This window comes from Magallana gigas, chromosome 1, assembly GCF_963853765.1.
Source record: "Magallana gigas chromosome 1, xbMagGiga1.1, whole genome shotgun sequence".
NCBI lineage: Eukaryota > Metazoa > Mollusca > Bivalvia > Ostreida > Ostreidae > Magallana > Magallana gigas.
Window position 1 is genome coordinate 8,531,442 of NC_088853.1, and position 26,147 is coordinate 8,557,588.

The following is a 26,147-nucleotide window of genomic DNA, read 5'->3' on the forward strand; positions in this document are numbered from 1 at the left end:
AAGCATAAATAGTAAATTTTATTGGTTATAGTTCATTGTAAAATCAGCACTTAAACACATAAACAAGAAAAAGAAGTCATGTTATAGTTCTACGAAATTATTATCGTTTTAGAATGAAATAGCTCTCGTTGCCACATTGAAAGCAAATACTGTGTAGCACTTGTGCTTATCACTATAAAATAGGAAAGTAACAATGTCTGTCACGAAAATATGAAAGCAAGGCAAACTTTTATGTTATTTATAGTTTAGCATATAACAAATTCCAACATCTAGTTTATGGTTTTATGGTAGATAACATTATAGATAACATACTATATTTTGTATGTCTTTAGAAATCAAACCCTTACGTTACAAAGAAAATATCAATACCCTATAAATCTTCTGCAAGAGTAAATTACGTTTCTCTCATTTTTTTTTTTTAACTTTTAATTTTTTTTTTTAAATTGTCTTTTAAACAATTACAATTTTGTATAGAATAAAATATCGTATATAATCATTAAAATGAAATAGCAAACAAAACATTATACAACATGCTAGCATAGCTTTATCAAGGGTAAAATGTTGTTACTAATACTGCTTCATGTAGACACTAGTTAGTTTATTGGCAAAATACCTCATCACTAAAAGAACTATTCAAAATATATAATACTTTATCATTAATAAAAACAAAGACAAATTATACATTAGTTGAACAATAATTAACAAATTAAAACAACAAAGAACACGAAAAAACGTGAGAAGAAATATAAATAAGGCAAAAATTACTAAACAAATATTAACAATTATATTGTAGATAAAATACTGTATTTTTTATGTCTGTAGAAATGTATTTAAAACACATTGAAACTAAACAAGCCTTTTAAATAAAAAGAAAATATCAATACCCCATAAATCATACTTCCGTCTTTTAAACAATGACAATTTGCTGTAGAATAAAATATCGTATATAATCAATAAAATAAAATAGCAGATATAATTAACAATCAAAGAACATGCTAGCATAGTTTTATTAAGGGAAGAATATTGCCACTAATAATGCTCAATGTAGAAACTAATAAGTATCTTCGCATAATACCGTATACTAAAAGAAATATTAAAAATAAATATCACTAATGATAAATCAATACAAAGAAAAATTAATGAATTATTGAATAATAAATAAGAAATAAAACAATAAAGAGCAACAAATAACGTGAGAAAAATATTTAAAAAAGAAAAGACAAAAATTACTCAGAAAATTTTATCAATAAATATCAGTTGAACTCCTAGTTCGTTTTTTCTCATCACCCAAACTTCATTCGATGCATTAAGTATTAGCATACATGTTCTCCTCAACAGTCACTGTATTACTGACAGAGTTCATGTACGTGTCCTCTGAGTCAGACTTCATGAACTCAGCTACAGCTTGGCAGCATAACAAGTACCCGTTCTGCAATATACAACGTGTTATAACAAAAAAACGACATTTTGAGTTTTCTTTAGCTGTATATGGTTGTTATAACCTAGCTCAAGTTTTTTGTAAGACAAAAAAACCCAGTTGGTTGCAAAAGTAATTGTGTATTTCCATTTGTTCTCAAAGTATTATACAACAAGAGTTTTCTCACGTCGTATTATATTTGAATTTCTTTTAACGTCTTAATCGTCGAAGATTGCGAATTAAAATTCTGATGGCGAACAACCTAGCTACTTAAGTTTAAAAAATGTAATAAATAATAACGTTTTCTTTGAAAGATGACTCTAAACCGCTGATGTCACTTATTATTTCTAATTCAATAAACATAAATTTAAACAGCAAAAAGGATATCATAAGTAAATAGGGGGGGGGGGGTAATAAAATCTCAAAATGTTTTTTATTCTTGTCATTTAAAATATCACTTTCTAATACAAATAATCACTTTTCCCCACCATTCTGTTGTTATAAAACATAATAATGACATAATCTAACACTGTAGTTAAACGTTTAACTCCGCTACAGCTTATTGACTGATATGTAAAGCAACGTTGAAGTACACAAAAATACTACAGCAACCTTAAAAGATCTTCTGTACTTCTGTCTTTTTTATATTTGAATTTTTGACCCTATCATTCCACCCCTCCCTGCTTTGCCTACTTTGTCTTATAAAATGTGAAATTGTTATAACACTTGAACATGTAAATCTGAATACCGAATGTTATAAAAAAAAACCCAGGTAAAAACAGTTGTTTAAAGCTATACCAAGTCTGAGATCATTTCCGGTCGCCGACTCTGTAGCTGTCTGACAATGGTGAACATGTCCACCTCCTGATCCTGTTGTAGTTGTTGTATGGCGTTATACACAGCACAGAACTCTCCACATATGGATGCTCCGTCCCTGTTTGCAATGTTAAATAGTTGTAAAATAAAGATGGTTCGATCATTCAAAGTGTATTCATATCTAAAGTATGTCATTTGTACGCTTTATTGAAAAGTTAAGATATTCGATGTATAACGACCACATTTTGTACCTTATCAATGAATGGTCCGATATTCTTAATCATGTTATCATTGTGAAGGTGTTATCAAGTAAAAATACTCTACCAAAGGAATTTTAAAAATTTTGATTATGGCCCAACTAATTACACCTTGAATTTTGCATTGAAGTCTATGGGCAATGTATGTTTTATTAAGAAATTGTTAAAAGTAACTTAAAATTAGTAAAACTCTTTTGGTTAATACATGCATAAACTTTCTCTTTATTTAAATATGAAATAAAATCAATCATTTACCGCAGATATTTTGGCGAAACAAAAAAATTTCTTTTTTTTTCATCAAGGGGAGATAACTCTTTAAAAAAAATTAAAGTGCGAAATGACCGGCTCCTCATATGTTGTCTGTCATGTGAATTTCGTTCATTTCACTTTCAAAGTTATCAAGCAATACATATCTAACTAGTTTAAAACTCTTCAAAATTGTTCAATATCCCTTTATTATACATTGAATACCTTCATGAGAGCTCTCAGTCGAAGTAAGAATTGAGAACACATTTGTAGAAAAATAATTTGAAGTTAAAAATTGAGATTTTATTGTAAAAAATAACATTAAAACATATGTCGAATGCACAGTGTACCTGGATAAAATGGTCAGTTTACGCTCCGGATCGACTAGTTCACATAACTGTATACGTTTTACAGCGTCCAGTAATACTTGTGGTAGGTTTTCAGTGGGATTCCAAGCTGTTATCTCGTACATTGATACTTTGTGCAATCCCTTACTCTAAAAAGCGTTTATTAACTTTTTCAATACATGAACTGTGTATTACGGTCAACTACTTATGATTAAATAAATAATATGATGCCTTGCATATTATATGAAATGAGATTTATACTTATGAATGTGCAATTTTATGTCTTGAACCAAAAATACAATTCATGTATCAATTTTATATCCAATGGTGTAAATTTGTTAACTGTTAAGTTTTGCTTGTTTCTTTCTTCCGAGTAGATAGCGCACATACATGTATATAGATATCTAGCTACGTAATGCATATTATAAAAGAATATTTACTTTATTAAAAAAGATAACTGAGATGAGCTAACAAAATAAATCATTGATGATTTTCTAATTAACTATTATCATTTATTATGAGTATTTTTTACGATACGTAACTTTGTTTGATATACGATCTTAAAAGAATGACAACACTTGCAAATCAACAAGAGACACCTATGCCAGAAAAGGTGTACATCGATTTACAATTTCTTATCAAGATTGTTTACCAGAGCTGCAGCAGTCTAAAAAAATTAATTTAAAAAATATATATAAAAGAATAGGCGAAACAACTGATTGCGTACATTTTTAGTTACATTCTATAATCATTTTAGCGTATACCCTTACCGCTTAGAAAATACAATACATACTGATGGTGGCTTTATTCGGACATTATACTTGTTGACATCTGCAGACAATTTGTTCATTGGGCCGACTTCCACACGATAATTGAACAATGGACCCGAAAACCAACTACCGCTCTGATTAAACAAATATAACAGAAATGGAAATAACGCAGCTATGGCATGTTATTAATTTCAAAATTGCAAAATACAGGTATTTACAAATAAAATGACTTTCCGTTTAATTATTTGTTTTTTTAGATAAGATAAAACAATGTTGTAAAAAGTAAAGTACTCTTTAAAGAGTTTTATCATCCAGACAATTTCAGAACGATCAATAGAAAATTGTAAAATGCTAAAATGAACTTTTTTACCACTGAATACACAGCATATTATATTTTCAAGATCAAACCGTAAAAAAGTTGTATAAAATAAAGACAAAGCATCATCTTACGTGTGGTATTTCAGACAGTGGGTGTGTTAAGATCAGAGAACTGCATTCTTGGTCAACAAGGAGGCGGATCAAATCAATCCCCGCCCCTTGGACCGGGTACTGACCGGCTATGATGCAGTCTTTTGTTGTAAAAGTCTGTAAAAAAATCAATCTACAGTCTCATGAATAGCAATTAATTCCTAACGAACAAAATGGTGTAAATCAACTTCTATGTGTATACATAGGGTCTCTCATAATTTGCGATGTTACATGATTTTTATCCAACGGGGTATGTGTTTTCGAACCCCGATTATTCGTTTTATCACTGTATTTTGTAAAATCCCAATTGTTTGTAAACGTTTCAATTATGAGCTTCACAACACCTTTACTAAAAGACGTCAACAACTTACGCACAGAAAAAGGGTTTCATGAAGATTAACAAAAACAATATTTAATTTTCTAACATATTTTTATCAGTTTATTAAAAAAATAATATAATATCATTTAATGCATCACTTTTATAACTGCACACTTTTCAATTGAAATATTCTGTTACTTTTTCATTCTACATCAATCATCCCCTCAAAGCTACGACATGTTTAACCATGATGTCACGTGGTTTAAGAACGCACAGCGGAATATCAAATATTTATACAATGAGTCATACTCACCGTATAGTTATATAAATATGTGATAAATATAAATAATTTAAAAAATTGGTATCTCAACAATCATGTCAACCATTGTCCTAATTGAGGAACTGTTTTCTTTTGAAAGTTTTGAAATAAAAAGAAAAATAGTTGGGGTGTTTTAATATGTAAATGAAAAACATTTTAAAATTTTTGAGAAGGCCGAGCAATATTTGTCTTTCTCATTTCGTAAACATGTCACAACGTTTACCGAAATAGGGACAGCGTTATAATAGGTTCCTCGTTCTTGTGCGTGGGATGATAGAATAATTCTCATTTTGTCCGCTGAAATCAATCAATATTAGAAAGTAAGACGATGCTGAAAGTTTCATGTCATGGACACATTACACAGCGGGTACACCAATGTTTACATATATTGGTTTTTACCTGGTAAAACGTTTTCCGTCATATTTAATTTGAGATTTTGAAGTCCTATCTGCTTTTCACTTTCATCAAAAATTCTCTTCATAGAATCAAGCTCCTGTGAAAATACATGATGCACTTTATATACAAATGTATACATGCATAAACTTATAAAATTAAACAACTTCGTCTAAAACCAATTAAATTATTTGAATTCTTATTTCTGTGAAACATACACTACATGGAATATCGAGAAGAAAGAGAAACAAAAACAAAAGTATAGTAAATGAAGGACTTCACTTTGAACTCGGTCCGGAAATTCGACAAGTTTGTAGCTTTATCCGATTTAATATGAGCTTCCATCTCTTGAACAAAGTTTTCCTTCCTTAGAACATGGCATCCTGCTCTGAAACTCTCGTACAGTGAATGGTATAGGAACTTGTACTGATTCTGTACAAATAAAAAAGAAGTCCAAATAAAAATGAGTAATAGAAAAAAGCATACTTGAAATCAAATACATACAAAATCAAATGTAATACGAAGTATATTAAATTGTCAATGCTACACTTGTAATCGGTAAAATATATTTGTACTGATTTTTTGGAAACGACCCACCAGATTTTGAATCATGTTCATTCGGTCTTCTCTCATGGTATGGACATACTCCACAATGTTTATCTTGCCTTTCTTGACCCCTTGTCTGTGTAGAGCATCAAGGGCGATAAATGTCCCCGTACGTCCTATACCAGCGCTTAAAAATAAGTAGTATAAACGATATAAAACATATGAATAAAGAATGAATTATTAAGGAACACAAGGCTACTTGATTAAAGTGATTTCTAATGAGAATACAAATTGCTAGATTTGAACATAAAAATAATATTAAAGTTGTATGTTGTACATACTAAACCATTTTATGTACCTGCAGTGAACAACAAGTTTCTGTCCGGGATGCTGTTCCAGAGCTCTTGATACATAATGGTAAAACGAGAGGAGTTCCAGAGGGTTAGGCGTACCATGGTCGGGCCATGACGTGTACTGTAGGTGTGTTATTTGGCGGGTTTCCTGGGTCTTATAGTAAAAAGAAAACAAGTATAGCACATGCGGTTTTAACCCACATATAAGGTGCAAGTACCCATTATTGCCTAAAACATACACAAGTTTTCTCTATTACTCTCTTCATGTAAGTTGTCATGTAAAAATTTCTAGGTAAATTTATGCACTGTTCACTCATCAGGGTCCCTCAGGGTTTCCTCAGTATCCTCAGTGGCGACCTCAGGGTCTCTAAGGGTTTTCTCAGGGTTTTTTTTTATAGTTTCAGGGTTTTTTCATTACAGTAATGTTAATTTGAGGAATAATTTTTATTTTATTTTCATCAATATCGACCTACTTCTGGCTAAAATTAAACCCTGTCCGTGACCTTCGATTTACAGGAAGTTCGAGCATCCATTATTGTCGCTCATATCTTTTCGTTAGTTTCCAGTAATTAATCGATAAAAAGGTCAAAATTAAAAAAAAAAAATCTAACAATATAAGATAAAATGTAAGAATATAACATTAAAAATTTTATATCACAATCGCAATTCAATCTTATAATCAGCAATATTATTTTCGATGTCATTGCGGCCACATGCACACAAACGGAGGAACATGTGCTTATCATGTCTTGGAACAAATGATTAAAAAAAACTTTAAAAGCTTTGTAAAAATAAGTTTTAGTGAGTCCGGTAAAACAAATAATGTGTGTGAAAGTTAATAGCAACGCCTCTGATTTACATCGCAGGTGCATGTCGATAAATCTTTAATCCACCTCAGATTGAAAACAAAATGGCGTCTTACAAGCAAGCAGACGCTCGGTTTTCTGTCTTAAACATTGTGTAGTAGAAATAGTATCTTGCTTATTTTTGTCAAATATGATAACAGAGATGTAAATGGTACATGTCCTAAACAAAATATGCCCTGTCATCAAAGTGAATTACAATTCAAACATTCAGTGGCATGTGTCATCGCACGGATACAATTGAGATACGTTTTCATAGGCTTACATTTGTTAAGGTGAGTTCTGAGAAGTTTAAAGTAATTTATTTTCGTTCCCAACTCTTATGGTGTATTAAAAATTATATTCTCTATTTATTTTTGTTTGTCGCTAAAAACAATGAATAAATAGCGGAAATCTGACTGTTTTTATAACGATCGGCAATAACGGGTACTCGGCAATATTGGGTACTCGCACGTTATTATTTTTGCATTTTCTTAAACATGATTTTTTTTCTACAAAATTTCATTTGATTCGTTCACAACAAAAAAGCAAAGGAATGAGTAATATTTTTTTTCAAATAAGTATATGATTGAATTCAGTTTTTTAAAAAAAATAAAAAGAAAAGAATTCATATTGTATGAAAGTAAGTGACTGGTTCAACATTAACGTATATAACCTCTCTGTTAAATAACTTCAGGTTGTGGATTGAGAAATTGGCGTATATTCTCTCCGAGAACAGTTGGACGGTAAAGATTTCCAGCACCATATTACTGTCTCCTGAAGTTGGCCAGTATCTCTCGCATTTGATCTAAATAAAAAAAAGTATATTATAAAAATGAAACTAAAGTCAACCAAATGAGTCATACAGTAACTTAATTTCTTTCTTTGAATGAGTATTTTTAAATGTTATCTAGGAAAATGCATTAACATTGAATAAATATATGTTCGTTTGAAAAATACATATACTTTGAAACCATATATGATTTGAATTGCATTAGGACTTTGCCAAACATATAAAAACAAGAGAAGTATATGAAATATCTTTGTATGATGGAAAAAGGCCGAATTAATTTGATTTTTGCAACCGGTGAAATTAGACACATCTGTCTGATCGTGCAAAGCAATTGAAATAAAAGTTAAATTGTTGGATTTTTACAAAAGTGTATGACGACTATATAATAATTTTAAAATAATATCTCAAAGATTCGTAGAATAATATATATCTAAACAAAGAACATTAGACCAATTTTTAAGAAGTTAAGTTTAACTTTCATAGCAAACCTTGTCTCCCTCTTTCAAATTGGTTACCATGACAATGACAAATACGTTTTCCTGCCATACCATTTGCCAAAAGTCACCGACCGTTTTCGGTTTAGGTCCTGTTTGATAAGATAAACATAAAGATAGGTTTTGCTTTTATTTTTCTTAAACTTTTTTGTCATTTTTGATCCTATGGCAAATGCAAAATTCGTTTTACCTTGGGATGCTATGTACACCGCATCACCATAAGTATTCTAAAAGCATAAAACAATATTAATTCTATTTCATTTATAGGTGACTTCAATTCAGGAAAAAAGATTAAAGAGTTGTGTAATTATAAAGTATTATTTTGTAATATAATAGATTTACCTTTATAAAATTTGCATTTATGTAGTCTCCATTCTTTGAAGATTGTAAGACAACTCTAGAGTGGTCATCTGAAATTATTTAATTTGTTTAAATAAATCAAATGAACATAAGGAAACTAACTAAATGCAATACATGAAAAGGTTGTACTAAAGTAGTAATTCTTACAAGGAAATGTTGTCTTGAACCTGTTTTTTGGAATATTTTCTGGCAGTTTTCCAACGGTGCAAATGATGTCAGATTGTTCTCCGTAGGGTATAGACTTTACAAAATGTGAATAAGAAAGGAAAATTGAAACGTGACAATGTCCTAATATGTTTACCTTGAATGATTACCATACAATGTAATATTATTTCTACTTAAAAGAAAAAATATTAGGACAATGTTAATGCACCTGATACTTATCTTTTTTGTTTGTTCTTACATTGAATTCTTCAGTAAAGCCTTTATCTGTATCACTTCCCATCGATTTAATGACAGAGGGAAGATCAGTTGTTTTTATGCTTTTAGAACGAATTTGTACTGTTGTGTAAAGATTGGTGTCATCTAAAGTTTCTGGAGACTCTTCATCTTCATTATCTAGTATGTTAAAGACATAGTTATGAGAATAACAAAAACAATGAAACCATCATAATTTGTTGGATTTGAATTTTAAAAAAAAGGTTTATCAAACCTTGATCTTCAATCTCTTGAAACTTTTCATTTGTAGTTTCGTTTTTCTGTTTTCTTTTTCGATGTCTAGCATCACAAGCAATGTAATTTAAAAAAAAATAAAATGTTGTTAATGAATAAATGATGATCAAAAATCAATCATAACAACATTTTACATACCGATGGAGACAATCTACAGATATTATAAATTAAAAGTATTTAATATTGAAGGTAAAAAGTGTAGAAATAGAAATGTATTTTTTACGTATATGTTCATACAAATATATGAGGGAAAACCGTTAAACTAATTAGATATATTATGTCATAAAAATAACAATTAAAAAAAGATACCAAATATTCGATACCGTAATAGGAACACTACTGTGACAACACACAGTGCAATGAATAATAGACCGGCCACAGGGCACACTATCAGGAGAAGGACTGTTAAATCAATTGTACCAGGGAAAGAAACATCCATCTGTAGTGTGCCTAGAGTAAGACAAACGATTATCATGTTTGATTTGCGTTGTTTGAGTAAAGTTTGTTTTACTTGTATGTCAACCTTATTGTCAAATATGAGCAAAAAGTATATATATTGTATACATGTATACGAAGAATTATGAAGCATTTAACTTACAACAATGTTTATTTACACGATAAATTCATAATTTGTGTCTATATCGGTCACACTATCAAGGGAACGAATGCTGATGCCATTATCTAGTTATAAGCATTGCTATTAACGGAATATAAGACTGTATAAATGAAAAGTACCTAATAAACCTTTGTTTATGATAACAATACAAAACTGAATAAGTAACATTTTTATAAACAATATTAAAATAATGTGGTAAGTACAAACAAGTATTATATAAGATATATATTTTATACAAAATGACCACGCAACAATATTTTTATAGCTGTTTATCATTTATCATTTTATCCTTCTTTAAGATGAGATAAAATGGTGACCTTGACCAAAGCTTAGTGCGAAAACAAGATGGTCAAATTTGATTAAAATTATTAATTAAAATCATTTGATAATACAGTTGTTTCACTGTTTTAAAAATTTCCTGAATTTTTCAATGCAAGAAGTATGTCTGATAACGGTAAGATTCCTTTCTTTACGTTTAATCAAAGTACGTAAATACAACACTCACGATCGAAACATAAGTCTCCAGTGAAACCCTCTTGACAGCCCAAGAGACAACTGCCGTTGACGTGGTGACAATTATTCTCAATGAGGCAGTATCCGCATTGCGACTTACAGCCATCTCCAAACCAAGTGGCATTGCATGCTAAGTGTTTTATATGTATATATAAATTATTTGATAGATAGATTACACATTTGACTTTAAAAGGTAACGCTTATTTTATATAACAACACAATTCGATCGTTTAAAATGTTGCATACTCCTGCTTTGAGTTGTGAAATTCGAACTGATATCAAGTTTAATGTCATAAGTAGAATCTATTGTTATGAAAATTGTTCTATACACAAAAATGTATTTATAAAAAAAAGAATTGTTGAACGTTATAATAGAAGTAGGATCAAACAAAAAAATATTTATGGCTTCACAGAGGATTCAGACTAAGTTTAATTGATTGTGATTTAAAAATTTTGGCAGCGCTATTATTATTAAAAAAAATTAAACTTTAAGTCGTTGTGGTTTTTCACACTTTCTGTTGTTTTCATCTTACTTTTCCTTAATGATAATTGTTTAGCATAAAATGCAAAAATATTAAGAAGTAATAAAAACAAAGAAAGACACCACATCTCAAAACGTTGATCATTGACAGCAGACATATTTTAAGCCATAATAATAAGTAGTTTAGGAACATAAACGTTTCAGTGCTATCATCATCAGTCCTTCAATGTCTGTTGATGTAGAGATTTTAAACTGATAGAATAAATTCACACTGCGAAAATAATTAAAACATCTTTCCGAAATTCTAATTCTTTGTAACTACTTAGCACCACTGCTTTTCATTACCCGTACTTCACTTTTAAATGTTAAGTTACTTGTAATATTTACACAATCTCATTTGTATTGTAAAATTAAAGAGTCACTACAGCTTATATTTCTCATCTTGGTCATTCATTTTATTTAATCACAGTTTAAAAGGAGAATATAAGTTGTGCGTGTACTTAAAGTTAATTTTTGTAACTGCAATGATAAGCTAACGATTTTTTGTCAAGATGTTCCGAAATGTAAAATTTATATCATGTCGAATTTTGAAATTTTATTTACATCACATTATTATGAAAAACAGCAATTTTTCAACGGAATTGGGGGTAATTTTATAGAATTTAACAGGCAGTGAAAATGATTCATGGACAGGATCATGCACATGACATATATAAAGCGTCTTAACTATTAATTATTAAGAAATGTCTACCCTTGGTACAGCATCAAAACGCTATTATAAATGAGGCACCCGACAACGAATAAGAAGAGATAAACTCGGCTAATCTATTTGCTATAATATTTTAAAAATAAAATGATGCATTGATGTTAAAACTTGTACAGAATATATAGTTCGCACTTGTTTTGTTTTTTTAGTCTCAAACTTTTTTTATCCTTTTGTAGCCAAATCTGTAAAAATTCGTGGTATTTTTACCCTGTTGCTGAAAGCAAAGCTGAATTGTTTACAATCGATGCGCATGCACTGTTAAACGAAAGGCTTGGTTTGCAATATTAACTTTATAGACCGTCTAAAATTATTAGTTTAATTAAGAATGTATTAAGTTTTCACAAAGTATATTTTTTGCAAAGTTCATATTTTAAACTTGCAAAAAAATTAATTTAAGTTATGGGAAAATTGTCATTTCATGAAGTTTGAGCAAAATGAGCTGTAGTATCTCTTTAAAGGGTTTTTTCCTCCCAATTTTAAAAGTAATATTAATAAAGCAACTAACTCAAGCATAAGATAATTGGCCTATTTCATAGAAAGTGAAATATAATAGATGGGTTTTCAATATCATCAGTGGATTTTTCAAGCTAAGTAAACGTCATCCTTATCAGAATATGTTTGTGATTCATTATCTTTGCAATACTAAATAACAATTTTCATTAGATTCGTTTTACTTTTGTTACACCAAATATTTTCCCATCCTTGAGAGCAAAATGAACATGTTCCGTCTATTGAGTTGCAAGGTTTTTCATTGAGACAATTTCCACTGCAGTTGTGTTTGCAGCTCAATCCAAAGGTACCATTTATACACGCTGGAAATATTGACAGAATCGGGTTGATATTAGTAATATTAGTAGAAGAAGGTACATTTTCTTCCAATATTTGACTAAAATTTATAAGTTGTTTAAATCTCATAAAAATACGTACGCATTTACCATCTTGAATATGTGTGTACATAATGTACTAGGTTATGAACTTTTATCTTGTTTCAAAAAATAATTATGACTTCAACGTTTTGGCATATTTCTAAGATTTGGTTAAAAGTGTTGAAAATGGCACATTTTCTCATAGTTTATTGAAGAAGAAAATGTGTCAGCAGCCGCCCCCCCTAAAAAAAAATTAATATATTTATGTGATAACACATGTTATTATGTAAGTTTCATCGATGGCGAAGCTGCGGACATATTTCTACTATTAAAAGAAGACTGAGGCCCATGGGGCCACATCGCTCACCTGAGCAACCATGGGCGTTCAAAAGATATTGTGCCATTTGGCCCTCGGTAGAATAACAAAAAATAAATATTGTAAAGTATTCAAATTTTACTCTTATCTTTGCATACACGTAATCTTTGACATAGTACCTTCACGAAAAACTGTTTTTACACAAAATAAGAAATCCTACGCAAGATATAAAACTTAATATTTGGTAGGGGTACACTGTTTTATAACTTCTTATTCTTCGTTATTTTCGTTCTGCCCCCTCCCCCACTTAATAAAGCGATCAAAATATATGAGAGCATATAGGTACATTTTCTTCCTCAACTACTTACTAGTTATTGTATTTTTTTCAAAATATAATAGTTATTGTATTTTATCAAAAAAAACCTACATGTATATATGTGAAGAAGAAAATTGCACCCCAATGCGCTCAATTTCTCATATTAAAAATATTTAACAATTTAATTTGTCTTCTCCATTATAATTAAATGACTGTTGTTTACCTCGCGTAAACTCGTTCATTCATTCAATATTTTATTCCTCTTTTCAGAGAGTACATGAAATGAATGTAAATGAACAAAATCAAACTTGCATATTATACAACAATTATGAAATATTTATAAAGAGAAAATATATATATACATATTTTAACAAACGTGAAAATGTGAATATTACAATTGAAAGGTGAAATATAATGTTGTCACGTGACATGTTTAAGAGCTATAAAAATCAATGTTACCGTATTGACAGGCCGTCACTCTAATTCACTATGGCCCACCCATTATTTCCATTTTTATTCAAAAATAACAAATGGCTACAAACAAGGATAAGTTTCCGCTGGAATATTTTCTTAGGAATAGCGATAATTCTTTTATCCCCGCAACAGAAAAGTGTCAGAACTATGGTAACTGTTTTAAGGATTTTTTTTTAAATTTACATTTCACATTATTCATTGTATAAAGAATAGTAGTTATATACAATATATCATTTCTTTGATTTTTTTGTGTACAAGTATTTAACATACTCTAATTCATATAGATTCTAATGATCAACCAAAATTTCACCGTCAATCGTAGAATTATAAGCAAGATACAGAGCTCAACATTTTGCTAGGTTTAAGTCATATTTTGTTCACATGAGTTTATTACATTAAGCTTAAAATGGAAAAAAAAATGAATGGCCTCAGATCTGTGTACAAACATAGAATTGTGAGCAAATCTCTGTATCTTGATTATAATTCGAAGCTTAACACTCAAATATGGTAAGTAAATAGAAATTGTAAACAATTAAACACAAGAAACATGCACAATAAAGAACACAATTTATTTTTCAAAATAAATCATATACATGTATATACCTACATATTTCCGTCAGCGATATTATACTCTATTTATACTGAATAAACTCGAGAAAATGCCGAGCATCTCACAAAACATATTGCATTATTCTACCATTACGCAAAAGATGATACCGAATTACCGATAGCCTGAATGAATTGCATTTTAGATCTTTCTTAATACATCAGATGTTGCTTAATTCGAGCAAGTAAACAGTAAACTGTTAGATTTACTGAAGTCTCTTTGATACGTAAAAATCAGGAAAAACAAGCGACAGTTCCCAGGTTAACGCAAAGCATAAATGAAAACGAAACGAAAATCACAACAAGCTAACACCACCGACATATGTGAAAACTATTTATACCAAAAATATTTAGCCTCAATTTACTTCACAAAATCGGCACCAATGTATTTTGCATGTTTCAAAGATTCCCTTTGTATACGAACTGTTGCACAATAAACAAATTCATCATTGTCAGATCGACCCGTTTATCATAAAGTGTCATGGCTGCTTTAAACAAAGAACCTCGTTTTAGAATTATGGAATACCAGTCTTGGTAAAATGGGTAAGCAAACCCGGGCCGGGGCAAAAGAAAAGCCGGGCAGATCGGCAATCGTCAATTCCAATTACGCATTATTTTGCAGCAATATTTACAGCGAATACCAATATACTGGTCAGTAAATATCTTGACATTTTAATGAGATTGGCAGATTAATAACTGTCAATCTTTTGTTTTGCCCTGGCCCGGTCATGCCTACCCATTTTACCAAGACTCATGGATGCTTTAAATTGCTTGAAACACGTCTTTCTTTCTTATTATTTTCGTAATAACTCAGATTTGAAACAGAATTAGCCCATAATTTTTGCAATTTATATTTTCCTTTCCATATAAATTAATTATGCTAAATTACATTAAATTTGACCCAGTAGGTCTTGAGAAGAAGATTTTTAAAAATGCACCCCTGTTTTTCTACAGTTTCGATGTTTTCTCCGCTTTGAATGAAGATCTGTCTTTCATTTTTGCAATTTATATTTGCCTTTCCATAAGAATACTTTGTGCCAAAGTTGGTTAAAATTGGCCAAGCAGTTTTAAAGCAGAAGTTTAAAATGTAAATAATTACAGACGAACAAACAGACAGACAGACGGACGGACGGGCAAACGGACGACGGACAAAATGTGATCAGAAAAGCTCACTTGAGCTTTCAACTCAGGTGAGCTAAAAAAAAAAATTAAGGAACTGGCATCTTCTGCCTAATTTTATGAAAATTACGAATAATTGCACTGTTTATGACGTCATAATTAATCTTGTGAAAGTCTCATCAGGTAACTATTTATAGATTCTTAAGTTATAGGTATTCTAGAGTAAATAAACGTGACATTTGAATTCTTTGGGATATTTAAAAAACAGGGCAAAATAATATTAAACCTGTACCTAGTTCTTTGTTTTTAATCTTATTAACAGGCGATATCCATAAAAATATGTCAACTAACAAATAGATTGCGCAGCGAAATAAATTAACAATGTCCGACATTTTTTATATATAAACATACACAAGATAATTACATTGTCACCATTCATTATTCATTCATTTGTTATTCATTCATACAATCATTACAAATAGTCCTATTTGTATAACAATATTTTTCAAGGAATGCATGCATCTATAATAATTGATTAAAAAAATTATATTGTAAATAATCAAATATGATGTAAAACTACTCGAAGAAATAAAATAATTGCCTGTTTTGCATTTTGCTGTTTTTTGCCACCCCGGTTCACATCCAAGTTTACAATCTCCAGTTATGTGATTACAGCCAGTGGAATGGAGGCAGGCTCCACAACTCTCAGAACAGGAGTTGCCATACTTTCCAGCTTTACATTCTTCAGAAAATAACGACATATTAATAAAACGATCTTGTAATTTATAAAATATTTCCAGTTTGAATTAATAAAGTTAAGTTTCCGATATAATCTACCTGTGTCACATTTAATTCCCGTATATCCATCTGCACAGGACCGACAACTACCGTCTGTTTTATTACACACCTCGCCAACTAAGCAGTGTCTGCTACAGTTGAACCGACAATTCATTCCGTATTTTCCATCGTTGCAAGCTTCAATTTGATCATGAAATTTTTTTCGATAAACTAATTCAAATAATAAGCAAAGTTTTATGATGCTCTTAAATAGTGATAATGAAGATTATGATATTACAATTATTAACATATTTCCTTTAAAACCAAGATAATTAAGATTGGATTCAAATCGATTTTTGGAATCTTTCTAGGAATTTCTAAGGTATCGGCAATTTAATTTATTTGATGCATTTCTTTTAAATCATTGCCACACAGCGTTTTAGTGAATAGTTGTCTTACGGGTTTTACAAGTTTGTGCCTTATAACCCGCAGCACATCCTTTCGGACAAGTCCCGGTAACATGATGGCATATAGTATCTTTTAAACAGTTTCCGCATGTTTCAGAGCAGTTTAGTCCATACCATCCTTCTTGACATGCTATGTAGAAATATAGCAAAGTTTAAAGTTATATAACTCATCTCAATGAATAAAATGCATGTAAAAACCCCTCAGAATCCATTTAATATAGGACTCAAATATCCATTTTAAAAAAAAAGAAAGATTAAAAGATAGATAGATAGATAGATAGATAGATAGATAGATAGATAGATAGATAGATAGATAGATAGATAGATAGATAGATAGATAGATAGATTTATAAAAACCTTACTCTCTATACAAATATTTCCTCTGTAACCTTTCTTACAGCCCATTACACAGGTTCCGTCAGTTTTATGGCAGTCATCGTCGATACAAAAGTGGCTGCACTGTTTTTTACAATTAAGTCCGTACTTACCGCGTTTACACTCTGAAAAAATAACAATCAAACTAAACAAAATGAAAGAAATACAATTGAGTTAGTAAATAAGTACCTATACCTATACTGAATGAATAAGTTATATCTGATATTGTATTTCAAAAAAATAAATAATACATTTAGTCTTACCTTTACATAATGGAGGTTGGTATCCATCGTTTCTACAGTCTAGAGCATCGCATTCCCCATTCTGTACTCCACAAGTTACACTATTTTTACAGTGGTCACATTTGTTTGTGCAATTTCTACCATAATATCCCACTTCACAACCTAGATAAAATATACCGAATACAGTGCTAATTCAATATAGGTACTGATATTTGTTAATTTTATTTCCATTTATTTAACAATAGTCAAATTATGTTTTAATTTAATGTTACGCTTACGTTTGTTGCAACTGACTTAGAAATAGCCATTAAACTTTTCTAGAGACCATATATTTATTCCCGGTTTATCACAAATCTTTCTTTAAACAGTATACAAAATATCATAAAATCATATAGTCATATACCAAGGAAACAATAATCACAACGATCAAAATCAAGTTAATTGATATGTGTCGGTCAGAGATCAAACCACAATTATCAAATTCTAAATACTTTGATTTTCAAATAATTTTTTGACAGGCTTTTTTGTTTTTGTTTTTTGGGGTTTTTTTCATTTTTATTTTCATTGTATAACCTTAGCATAATAGATATTATACAGCAATATGACTAAAGTCCATCTTAACACAATATTTTGTCATTAAGAACCCTTGTAGAAAAGTATGAAGATGAAGATTACTTCACCACTCCATTTTTTACATGTAAAAACCAACACTCAAAACATTTTAAACATTCTGGAACATCCTTGGACATTTTTTAATTAAGAATAATTAAACTGTCTAATTGAAACAATTAAATTCACAAAACAACTAAATTGTTGTTACTTAAAGTTATTAAAAAATAATAACTAAATTATGTACTTTCATAATATAAACAAGAGGCACGCAGGCCATGATGATCCCCTGGGTACCATAACTCTGGTATTAGATTGTTTAAGAGTCTACGCAAGACGACGAATGAAAACTTATGACGCACGACGGACCAATTATTAATGGTTTTTGATTGTCGTCGTGCGTCCTGAGTCAAGCATTGTCCACGTGCGTTGACAATTTTACATTTTTAAAATTCCTCGTTGAAACTACAAGACCAGTTGTTACAATTTGTGAGTGTAGCATCCAAATTTTGGGGTTTTAATGGTGTTTTTCATCCTTACAGTACTACATACTATTACACAACACTACTGTACATCTGTCTGCATAAACGTAACAGAGATAGTATGATTTTGTTTCTAAGGTTAACACCGTAACTTATTTCATTTTATAAAATTCACATTTTTGTGAAAAAGTTTGGTTGTTTTCAACGGTTTTACATCGTAATATTTGGTAAAGGAAATATAGTAGGATGGGTGTATTATTCTTAAATTAAGCAACAATAAATGCTACTTTCCAAAAACTTGCACTTCGCATATTTCTAGCATCGGAGGCTCTTCGTTTGGTGTATTGGACTGATATATCCAGATGTAACGAGTTGTTCTTTTACAGTCCTCCTCTACAATGGTGGGTAGTGTGAAGATTCCTGGGTCATTGTAACACGAGGACTCTGGTGGTGGTACATTGGTATCATTGGACACACGGAGAGAGTATCCACGGAGTCGTACAGTGTTCTTGTAAGGTGATCCCCCTATGATAGTAAGTTTTCAATTGGAAAAAGGTCGGTTTTATATAAAAAAAAATTCCATGGAATATTTTTTTTTTCAATATCAAGTTTAAAATTAAAAATACAAAAAAGCACTCGATGAATATCGATCGATAGAGCGTTTTTTAATACATATTTTAATTCCAAAATTTTAACATATATATAAATTTTAATATTCTTTTACATGTAGCATTCAACTGAAATAAATTCATAACTTCTCTATTTTTGATTAAATTTTGAACGTGGAGGTGATTTTTACAATGAATATTTTCGGTGTACTGTTTATATTATACAGTTATTTATATGTACATTTTTGCACTAACTAAATATCACAGTTACAATCATAAATTATTTTCAAAAAGGTGCTTCTTTTTTATTTTTTAAATTGGATTCGAATGACATTTCGAATATGATATTAAATGAACAGATTATATTCAACATTTTTTTTCATAATTCAACCTTAATTCTTTTGGTAGATACTCACTATCACCCCTGTACCAGATCTTGACTGACTTGACACTGTAGACTCGTCCCAGATCTATACGTAACCACGCTTTTTTAATACTTCCCAAATTACTAGTATGAGAACAACTTGAGCCACTCTGGTCAAGATTTCCGTCGACAGTTCGAGACACAGAATAATCTGAGTATGTTGAACTGATGTTTACTACTGTCTGTTTATTCACAAATGGAGCTAATATTAAAAGGTTAAAATCCGTTTAATTTCATGTAATAAAAACAAATTGTTGCTTTCGAATAAAAAATATAATCTGCTGGATATTACTGATGCAAACTTAACAATTAAAACAATAATAATTGATAGATATAAAAATTGGTAAGGATGACGTTTGCTAAATAATACCACTCGAATATGAACGTGCCATTTATACTTACATATGATTTTTCTCTAACACTTTTACGCTATGACGAACTAAATACTGCAATCTTACATAAATGTATCTGCAGCATTTTTTTTTTAAATGTATAGTCCTTCAAGTTTTAGTATTTACTGTGATTTATTCTTATTTACTAGTTGTGTTCCAAATAGATAGTAAAAATAAGGGATTTAATTAAACTCCAGCATATTTTTAATTTTAGGTTAAGAATACAATTGAATAGCATTTATAATCATCCCATTATACTAATTCAAAAATGCTCAGCTGTCAAGTTTAATTTATACATTTATGATTTTTTTTCTGCCGTTAATATTTTGGAAACTTTATATTCAACTAAGCTCTATAAATAAATCTTCAAGATACATGTAATAATGTACGTGGGTTTTTTTTAAATCCACATTTACATTCAAACCGTAACGGAAATCATATTTTAGAAGCTCCTATTAAAACTTCTAAAATAAATTAACAGTACTTGCACACTGTTGGTAAGAATGTTTTTACAATTATATAAATAAGAAACCCATAAATAATGTGGGAAAACAGATGTTCAGCATTTCTTGAACTTATTTTTTACATTTATAAGTCGTTTTAGCTTTCAGTACCTTACTAACTGCTAATTCCATATCAAGTTGATTTGTACTTACAATATGCTCGGACATGGACAACAAACAGACAAAGAAAACAAGCACTGAACAACGCAGCCATTCCCAACTAGTTCTGATCCATATCAAACGACATAATAGTATATCTTTTCGTTTACATTCCCGACAAAAGTCAAATTCTTCCGGGTTTACATTGTGTAAAATAAACCCAGCTATACTCTTATTGGTGCTCGTATTTAGTGTTACATCAACTGTTGTTGTAAAGATGTTTTTCATTGAAGTGTCCTGTCATCAAAGGTTCTAATAGTCCAACATGAATCGGTTTTGTATGGTAGGATTGAAATAAAATTATTAAGTCAGTATATATTACAATAAAATGTGAAAGCGCTTTATTAAAGATGAACCTAAATAACATTATTTCATTTTAAAATAATAAATAGAACTCTTCCTCTTAAAAAGGTATCTGTTTTAAATACTAAATGTTGACGCATAAATACCTGATAGTTAGCTAAAAACGAAATCAGTGTTGTGAAAATTGATGACTAAGGAGCTGCAACATCGTACGATGGATCCCTATCATCCACTTATTCATTCATTCATTCATTTTGTAACATTATTCTCATTATAAATACGGATTATAAAGTTTTATTTTCTACGTGGGGGTCATAAATTGGCTGTATGTTAATATTGTATACAGGGCTGTTTTCGCCCCGTGTCATTTTTGCCCTTCCTTACTTGCAAACAGAGTAGCCTTGTCTTGAAATTGCACAGTCACAGCTGTGTTTAAGAAGAGATGTTTGAAATAGTGGAAATGGAACAGTCTTAAATTTGCCCGCTTACAACGGTGCGAAAGGGGCAATAATAAAATGGGAACGAATATATACAGGTAATACAATTGCTATTATTTGAGGTAATATTGAGACCATATGTATATTGAACGTACATGATTACCCCGACCTCAAAAATGAAAAGATGAAAATCGATTTTGCAATGAAGAAAAAAAAATTAGAAAAAATTAATATGTATGGACTGCTATTTTCTAGACTTTTGTATCATGGATTATACTAAATGATAGGAACTATTTATTTCTCTAATAATTCTTCAAAAATATTTTGTATTGTACGCAGTCTTTAATTTAAAACACATGGAGTCTAATTTACTTTTATTGTTTGTCATTTGATCTTCTGTTAAACAACTGAGTTGCGATATTTAAAAAAAGCTTCATTTTCTAGTGGGCGAGGGTTACCTTTGTTTGATTGAAATCAAATTCGCTTCTTGAGGGAGAAATAAAACATTCTTTATTAGTTTATATATTGTCAAATGTATAAAGCAACGTTTGTATAATCAGGAAGGCATTAAGTTGATACTTTCAAAAAATAAACAACTAAATCGAATCAAAGAATAAAAAATAACCAATGAAATCTATTTTTGAATTCTTAAAATGTTATAATGATTAAGATTAAAGATTAATTATCTTTATTAAGATGTGAATAATAGTATATAATTTAATGGGGACAATTAATCTTAACATATTAAATCTGGAAGAATTGACGGGAATAAATTGTTAATTCTTGTGGTGTTAAAGAACAAAATGTGAATCATTCAAAACTATAAGTATTCATAAAAACACACATAAAAAAGAATTCATAATATTTTCGATGCGATACATAGAGTATACAAAGTGAATTGTGTTGTTGTGTGCTCTTAACTTTGTAAGGCGATTTTGGAGGATTTTTCAGTTTATTTGGCATTAGCGCATACCATTTGATGTTTTATTTTCTTTGTTCTGGCTTAAGTAAAGTATATGAATCATCAACCAAATCTTGTTTTTTTTCATCTGAAAGACAGAATGACCTCAGTTATATAACTGGTAGAGTTTACATGACGTCACGAGTAATAAAAAAAAAATTATTGTCAGTAAATATGACCAATGAACTGAACGGTCATACTTCTGTGTGTTCTATTGTTTGCTGTTATTTCTGTAAAACGCGCATAAAGTAAAGCTTGTACACTTATCTTCCTTTGTTTTAATTGCTTCTTGTTAGATCCTTTCTTAAGCGTACGCCGAGTAGTGAATTGGGCAGTACTTTACACACTGTACATCTTGAAGAACATGGCACTGATAAAGACGTGGGCGATAGACTGCATGGTGAAAATACACGTCTCTTAAGATAAGATTAATCTCAAAAAATAAAACAATTAAAAAAAGATTGCGCTATTATACATCATACCACAGTTACATGACGGAGAGATTGTGTGTGTTATTTTGTCATTATCTTTACGAGTACATACATGGATGAAATAAACATGCATTTTTATAGATGTATATTTGTAGATGGAAGAAGTATATAGTGTTTGTTATTAATGACAACCAATGTCAATGTACATGTTATAGGCATGCCTTAAATGGGAATTTATGAATAGAAATGTATGATCTAAATTGTTACCTATGAATTATTTTGCTAAAATTTCGATTAGAAGAACCGGATCTGTCAGGGTAACAATGGGTGAATAGATCTCAGGATTTTATTTTATTCGGGTAAATATTATACATGGCAGCATTATATTTTGAAGAATAATACGAAACTATTATTAAAAGAGTTTTATTTTTTTAACCAAAACAAAAGTCCAAAGCTTCGGCTTAATGAATAAATAAAAAAAAAAAGATTGAAACATGAGTTTCATGTTAGGAATCTGTTGAAAATATAACAATGGTTATAACTTTCTACATTTAACTATCATAGGTATATTTTCTATATCTACCAATTTTAATCGTGTGCTTGTTTCCTATATAAAACAATCACCCCCACCCCCACCCCGCATTAAGATTTCCAGGATTTCGGAAAGTAAGCTTTGGGGGGGGGGGGGGGCTTGTCAAGATTTTTTCGGATAAGTCAACCCCTATCCCACTTTCAAAAACGATGCTACATGCCGGTATTCTTATTACAAATGCTGTTCAAACTATCACCGGGGTTAATAAGGTGTTTCTTTATATCCGGTGACAATAAGACTAAAATGCTCTAGATGGTAAAAATGCATTTTATTTGAACTTTAGGTCGGTGTGGACAATTTCTGGGAATCCAAAAACTACACCCGAACAATCCGAAGCCTAATTCTTGACTAATGATAATAATGAACAAATGATCGATATAGATAAGAATAGCAAACAATAGTTATAAGCAATATAGGCAAGAGTGACAGATGACACGGAGTAAAACTTTAACTTGGCCGATTCAATTATATCAAGTCCACAAAGTAAAGAGTTAATTCAAGTTACTCACTGTACGTCACAGTTTTGGAAACAGGTAGAGATAAAAGGAATACATTGAGTATTGCGGCCATTTTCATCCCCTGTTACATGACTTCACACACAGTGGCATTGCATCTCCATTGTAAGCAGACTGTGCAGTATTCTAAAAATAGAACTAAGAATTGCATAATAGCCACAGCAGCCGATATTCCAGGCAGTGTGTCTTGCTATTTTTGTTTTGATCAGTAATTAAATGATCTATATATTTTTTTACTTTAATAACTGATATTCATGATTAAAAAAATAACTATTAAATCATAGATATATGTGTTTGTTTGAAATGTTATATCGAATTGCCAGGGTGAACTCCTTGATAGCTAATGTGATTCTTCTTTTCCTTCATATTTGTAATTTAAGGGGGATCAGAACGTTGCAGTGTGAATTTATTTGTCGATGAATTTATTTATTTTTTTGGGTTTTTTAAAAATATTTACAGTAAGATGTCCACTACAACATATCTTATTCTCATGACTACTTGCCTACCTTGCAAGAAAGATATATTGATAGGACTTACCCCCCCCTTTTTTTTTTGCTATATGAATTTTTGTAAGGCTTTCAATTTTCTGCAATAATTGTTTATTTGATGGAACTTATTTTTAAATAACATTCATTACTTTTGAGAAAAAAAACAAATTTGAATTTAAAAAAATAAATAAAATTGGCTCTTTTACAAAGCAATATCTTAATTTAATCAATACTTTGCTGAAATCAGCCCTTCAATTTTTTAAGTTTCTGATTCTTAATTTAAAAAAAATGTGATAGCACATAAAAATTTGTCAACGTGCTTTATTACTTATAAAATTGTCAAGGATACTCCCTTGGCATTTAAAAGAGATGCAACTATAGGAATCAATACTAACCCTTATTTTGGAATTATGACCTTTTTGTGACAAATTCTGTTTTGAACTATCAAAAAAGTAATGCAAAATTTAGATTTATCAATTAACATGAACCGATAACTATCAGATTATATATATCTGATTATATTAACAGTATATGATATTATACATTTGCGTTTCTAAAATTAAAATGTTCAATGTCCCCCAGCTCATATTGTGACAATGACTATTTTAAAGCTGTTAAGTAAAGGAAAAAGATCTATCAAATCCTGTATGATGTTCTAATGGTTATATGACATCATAACATCATACAATCAAATCAATTGTGACGTCATACGAGAGTAAGCACATCAAAGCATCATTGCAATGATAGTCAAGTGATCCGTGTCCAGTTCTCCTTTAATCTTCAACAAAATTCATTTTAAATCAATTTTTGGTACTAGATAGAATTTTGTGAATCTCATATACTAGAAATACCAAAATCAGTCATTTTAAAAAGTGTCAAATTGAAAGACTCTATTCATTATTAAATGGCTTGAAAGTGGCATAAAATTGACTTAACGATAGTCTTAAAGCTGCTTAAAGCCACCTTTAAGCCATCTTTACGCTTTCTTTAAGCCCCCTTTAAGTCCCCCTTAAAGCATCATATATAGCTTAAATGTGGCTTATATATCGTACTTAAGCAACCTTTAAGCACCTTTATGCAATTTTAAGAAGAGCTTAACGATGGTCATTAATCCTATGTGAGCCATACATTGTATGCATATAAAAACCTGCATGACACAGTCTTAATGAATGAGAGTTACATCTGAACAGTATGATAAATATCAAAAAGAATTAAAATGTATAATGTGGCAATTAACATGGTTTTTTTTATTTATAATTTATATCAAAAGGTGTATAATTATATGTTCGTGTTGCTTTTTTATCTCTAATATTATGATAAACGATATCTCAATATAGCCATCAATAGTTGAAACAAATAGTTTGTCTTCATTAAGAAAATCTGAGTGGTCATGAATTAAAAAACAACCCACATTTTTCAGATGGAATAAATTAAACGGGGAGTAACTGGATGGTTTATGTCAAAGATATAACATTTTTCATCATGCAATTTCTTTATTTAATCATTAGTTAATACTTCCATAAGGATTCAAACTTCATCAAATTGAAATAAGAATGGACTTTCAAATTTTGCCCAGTGTTTCGTTTTTCTGTAAACTAGTACAAAACACTGTCACTTATCTAAATTTGTCCCAATTACCTCTTATCAGATCTCCGTTAAAGTGGACGCCGAGTGTTCAACGTGCGCAGTACTTTACCCACTCTTCATCTTAAACGACATAGTGCTGTTGTAGACGTGGGCGACAAAATGAATGGTAACAATGTCAGTAATTGTATTCCCTTTTAAGATAACTGTAAAATACAACAACAAAAAATAGCATGCACCATTATGAAAGCATGCAGTACTTAAACACTGTATATCCTGAAAGACATTACGCTGTTAAAAATGTGGACGATAG

The 26,147-nt window shown here is 30.2% G+C and overlaps 1 protein-coding gene and 1 long non-coding RNA gene across 3 annotated transcripts; both read right to left on the reverse strand.

Annotated features, from left to right (window-relative positions):
• LOC136274696 (receptor-type tyrosine-protein phosphatase alpha-like) lies at positions 1-26,044 on the reverse strand. 2 transcript variants are annotated; one of them, XM_066082180.1, is made up of 27 exons: positions 25,889-26,043; positions 23,757-23,888; positions 17,368-17,508; positions 17,092-17,229; positions 16,722-16,859; positions 16,323-16,460; positions 16,087-16,227; positions 12,463-12,600; positions 10,534-10,671; positions 9,736-9,862; positions 9,393-9,457; positions 9,144-9,298; positions 8,888-8,981; positions 8,723-8,790; positions 8,571-8,607; positions 8,375-8,472; positions 7,770-7,901; positions 6,257-6,405; positions 5,950-6,085; positions 5,635-5,784; positions 5,359-5,452; positions 5,183-5,256; positions 4,304-4,438; positions 3,877-3,987; positions 3,087-3,232; positions 2,216-2,351; positions 1-1,429 (listed from the first exon to the last, which is right to left on the reverse strand). In XM_066082180.1, exons 2-27 carry the CDS (start codon positions 23,821-23,823, stop codon positions 1,307-1,309), a joined length of 3,069 nt encoding a protein of 1,022 aa, XP_065938252.1. In that variant the 5' UTR covers positions 23,824-23,888; positions 25,889-26,043; the 3' UTR covers positions 1-1,306. The 2 variants fall into 2 exon arrangements, with proteins under 2 accessions (XP_065938252.1, XP_065938256.1); XM_066082184.1 differs by lacking the exon at positions 10,534-10,671 and having other exon boundaries at positions 25,889-26,044.
• On the reverse strand, positions 18,043-20,918 carry LOC136274727 (uncharacterized). The gene is made up of 3 exons (XR_010713161.1): positions 20,518-20,918; positions 19,462-19,671; positions 18,043-18,962 (listed from the first exon to the last, which is right to left on the reverse strand). It is a non-coding gene; the product is annotated as an uncharacterized lncRNA (long non-coding RNA).
• Positions 26,045-26,147: the final 103 nt, after the last annotated feature.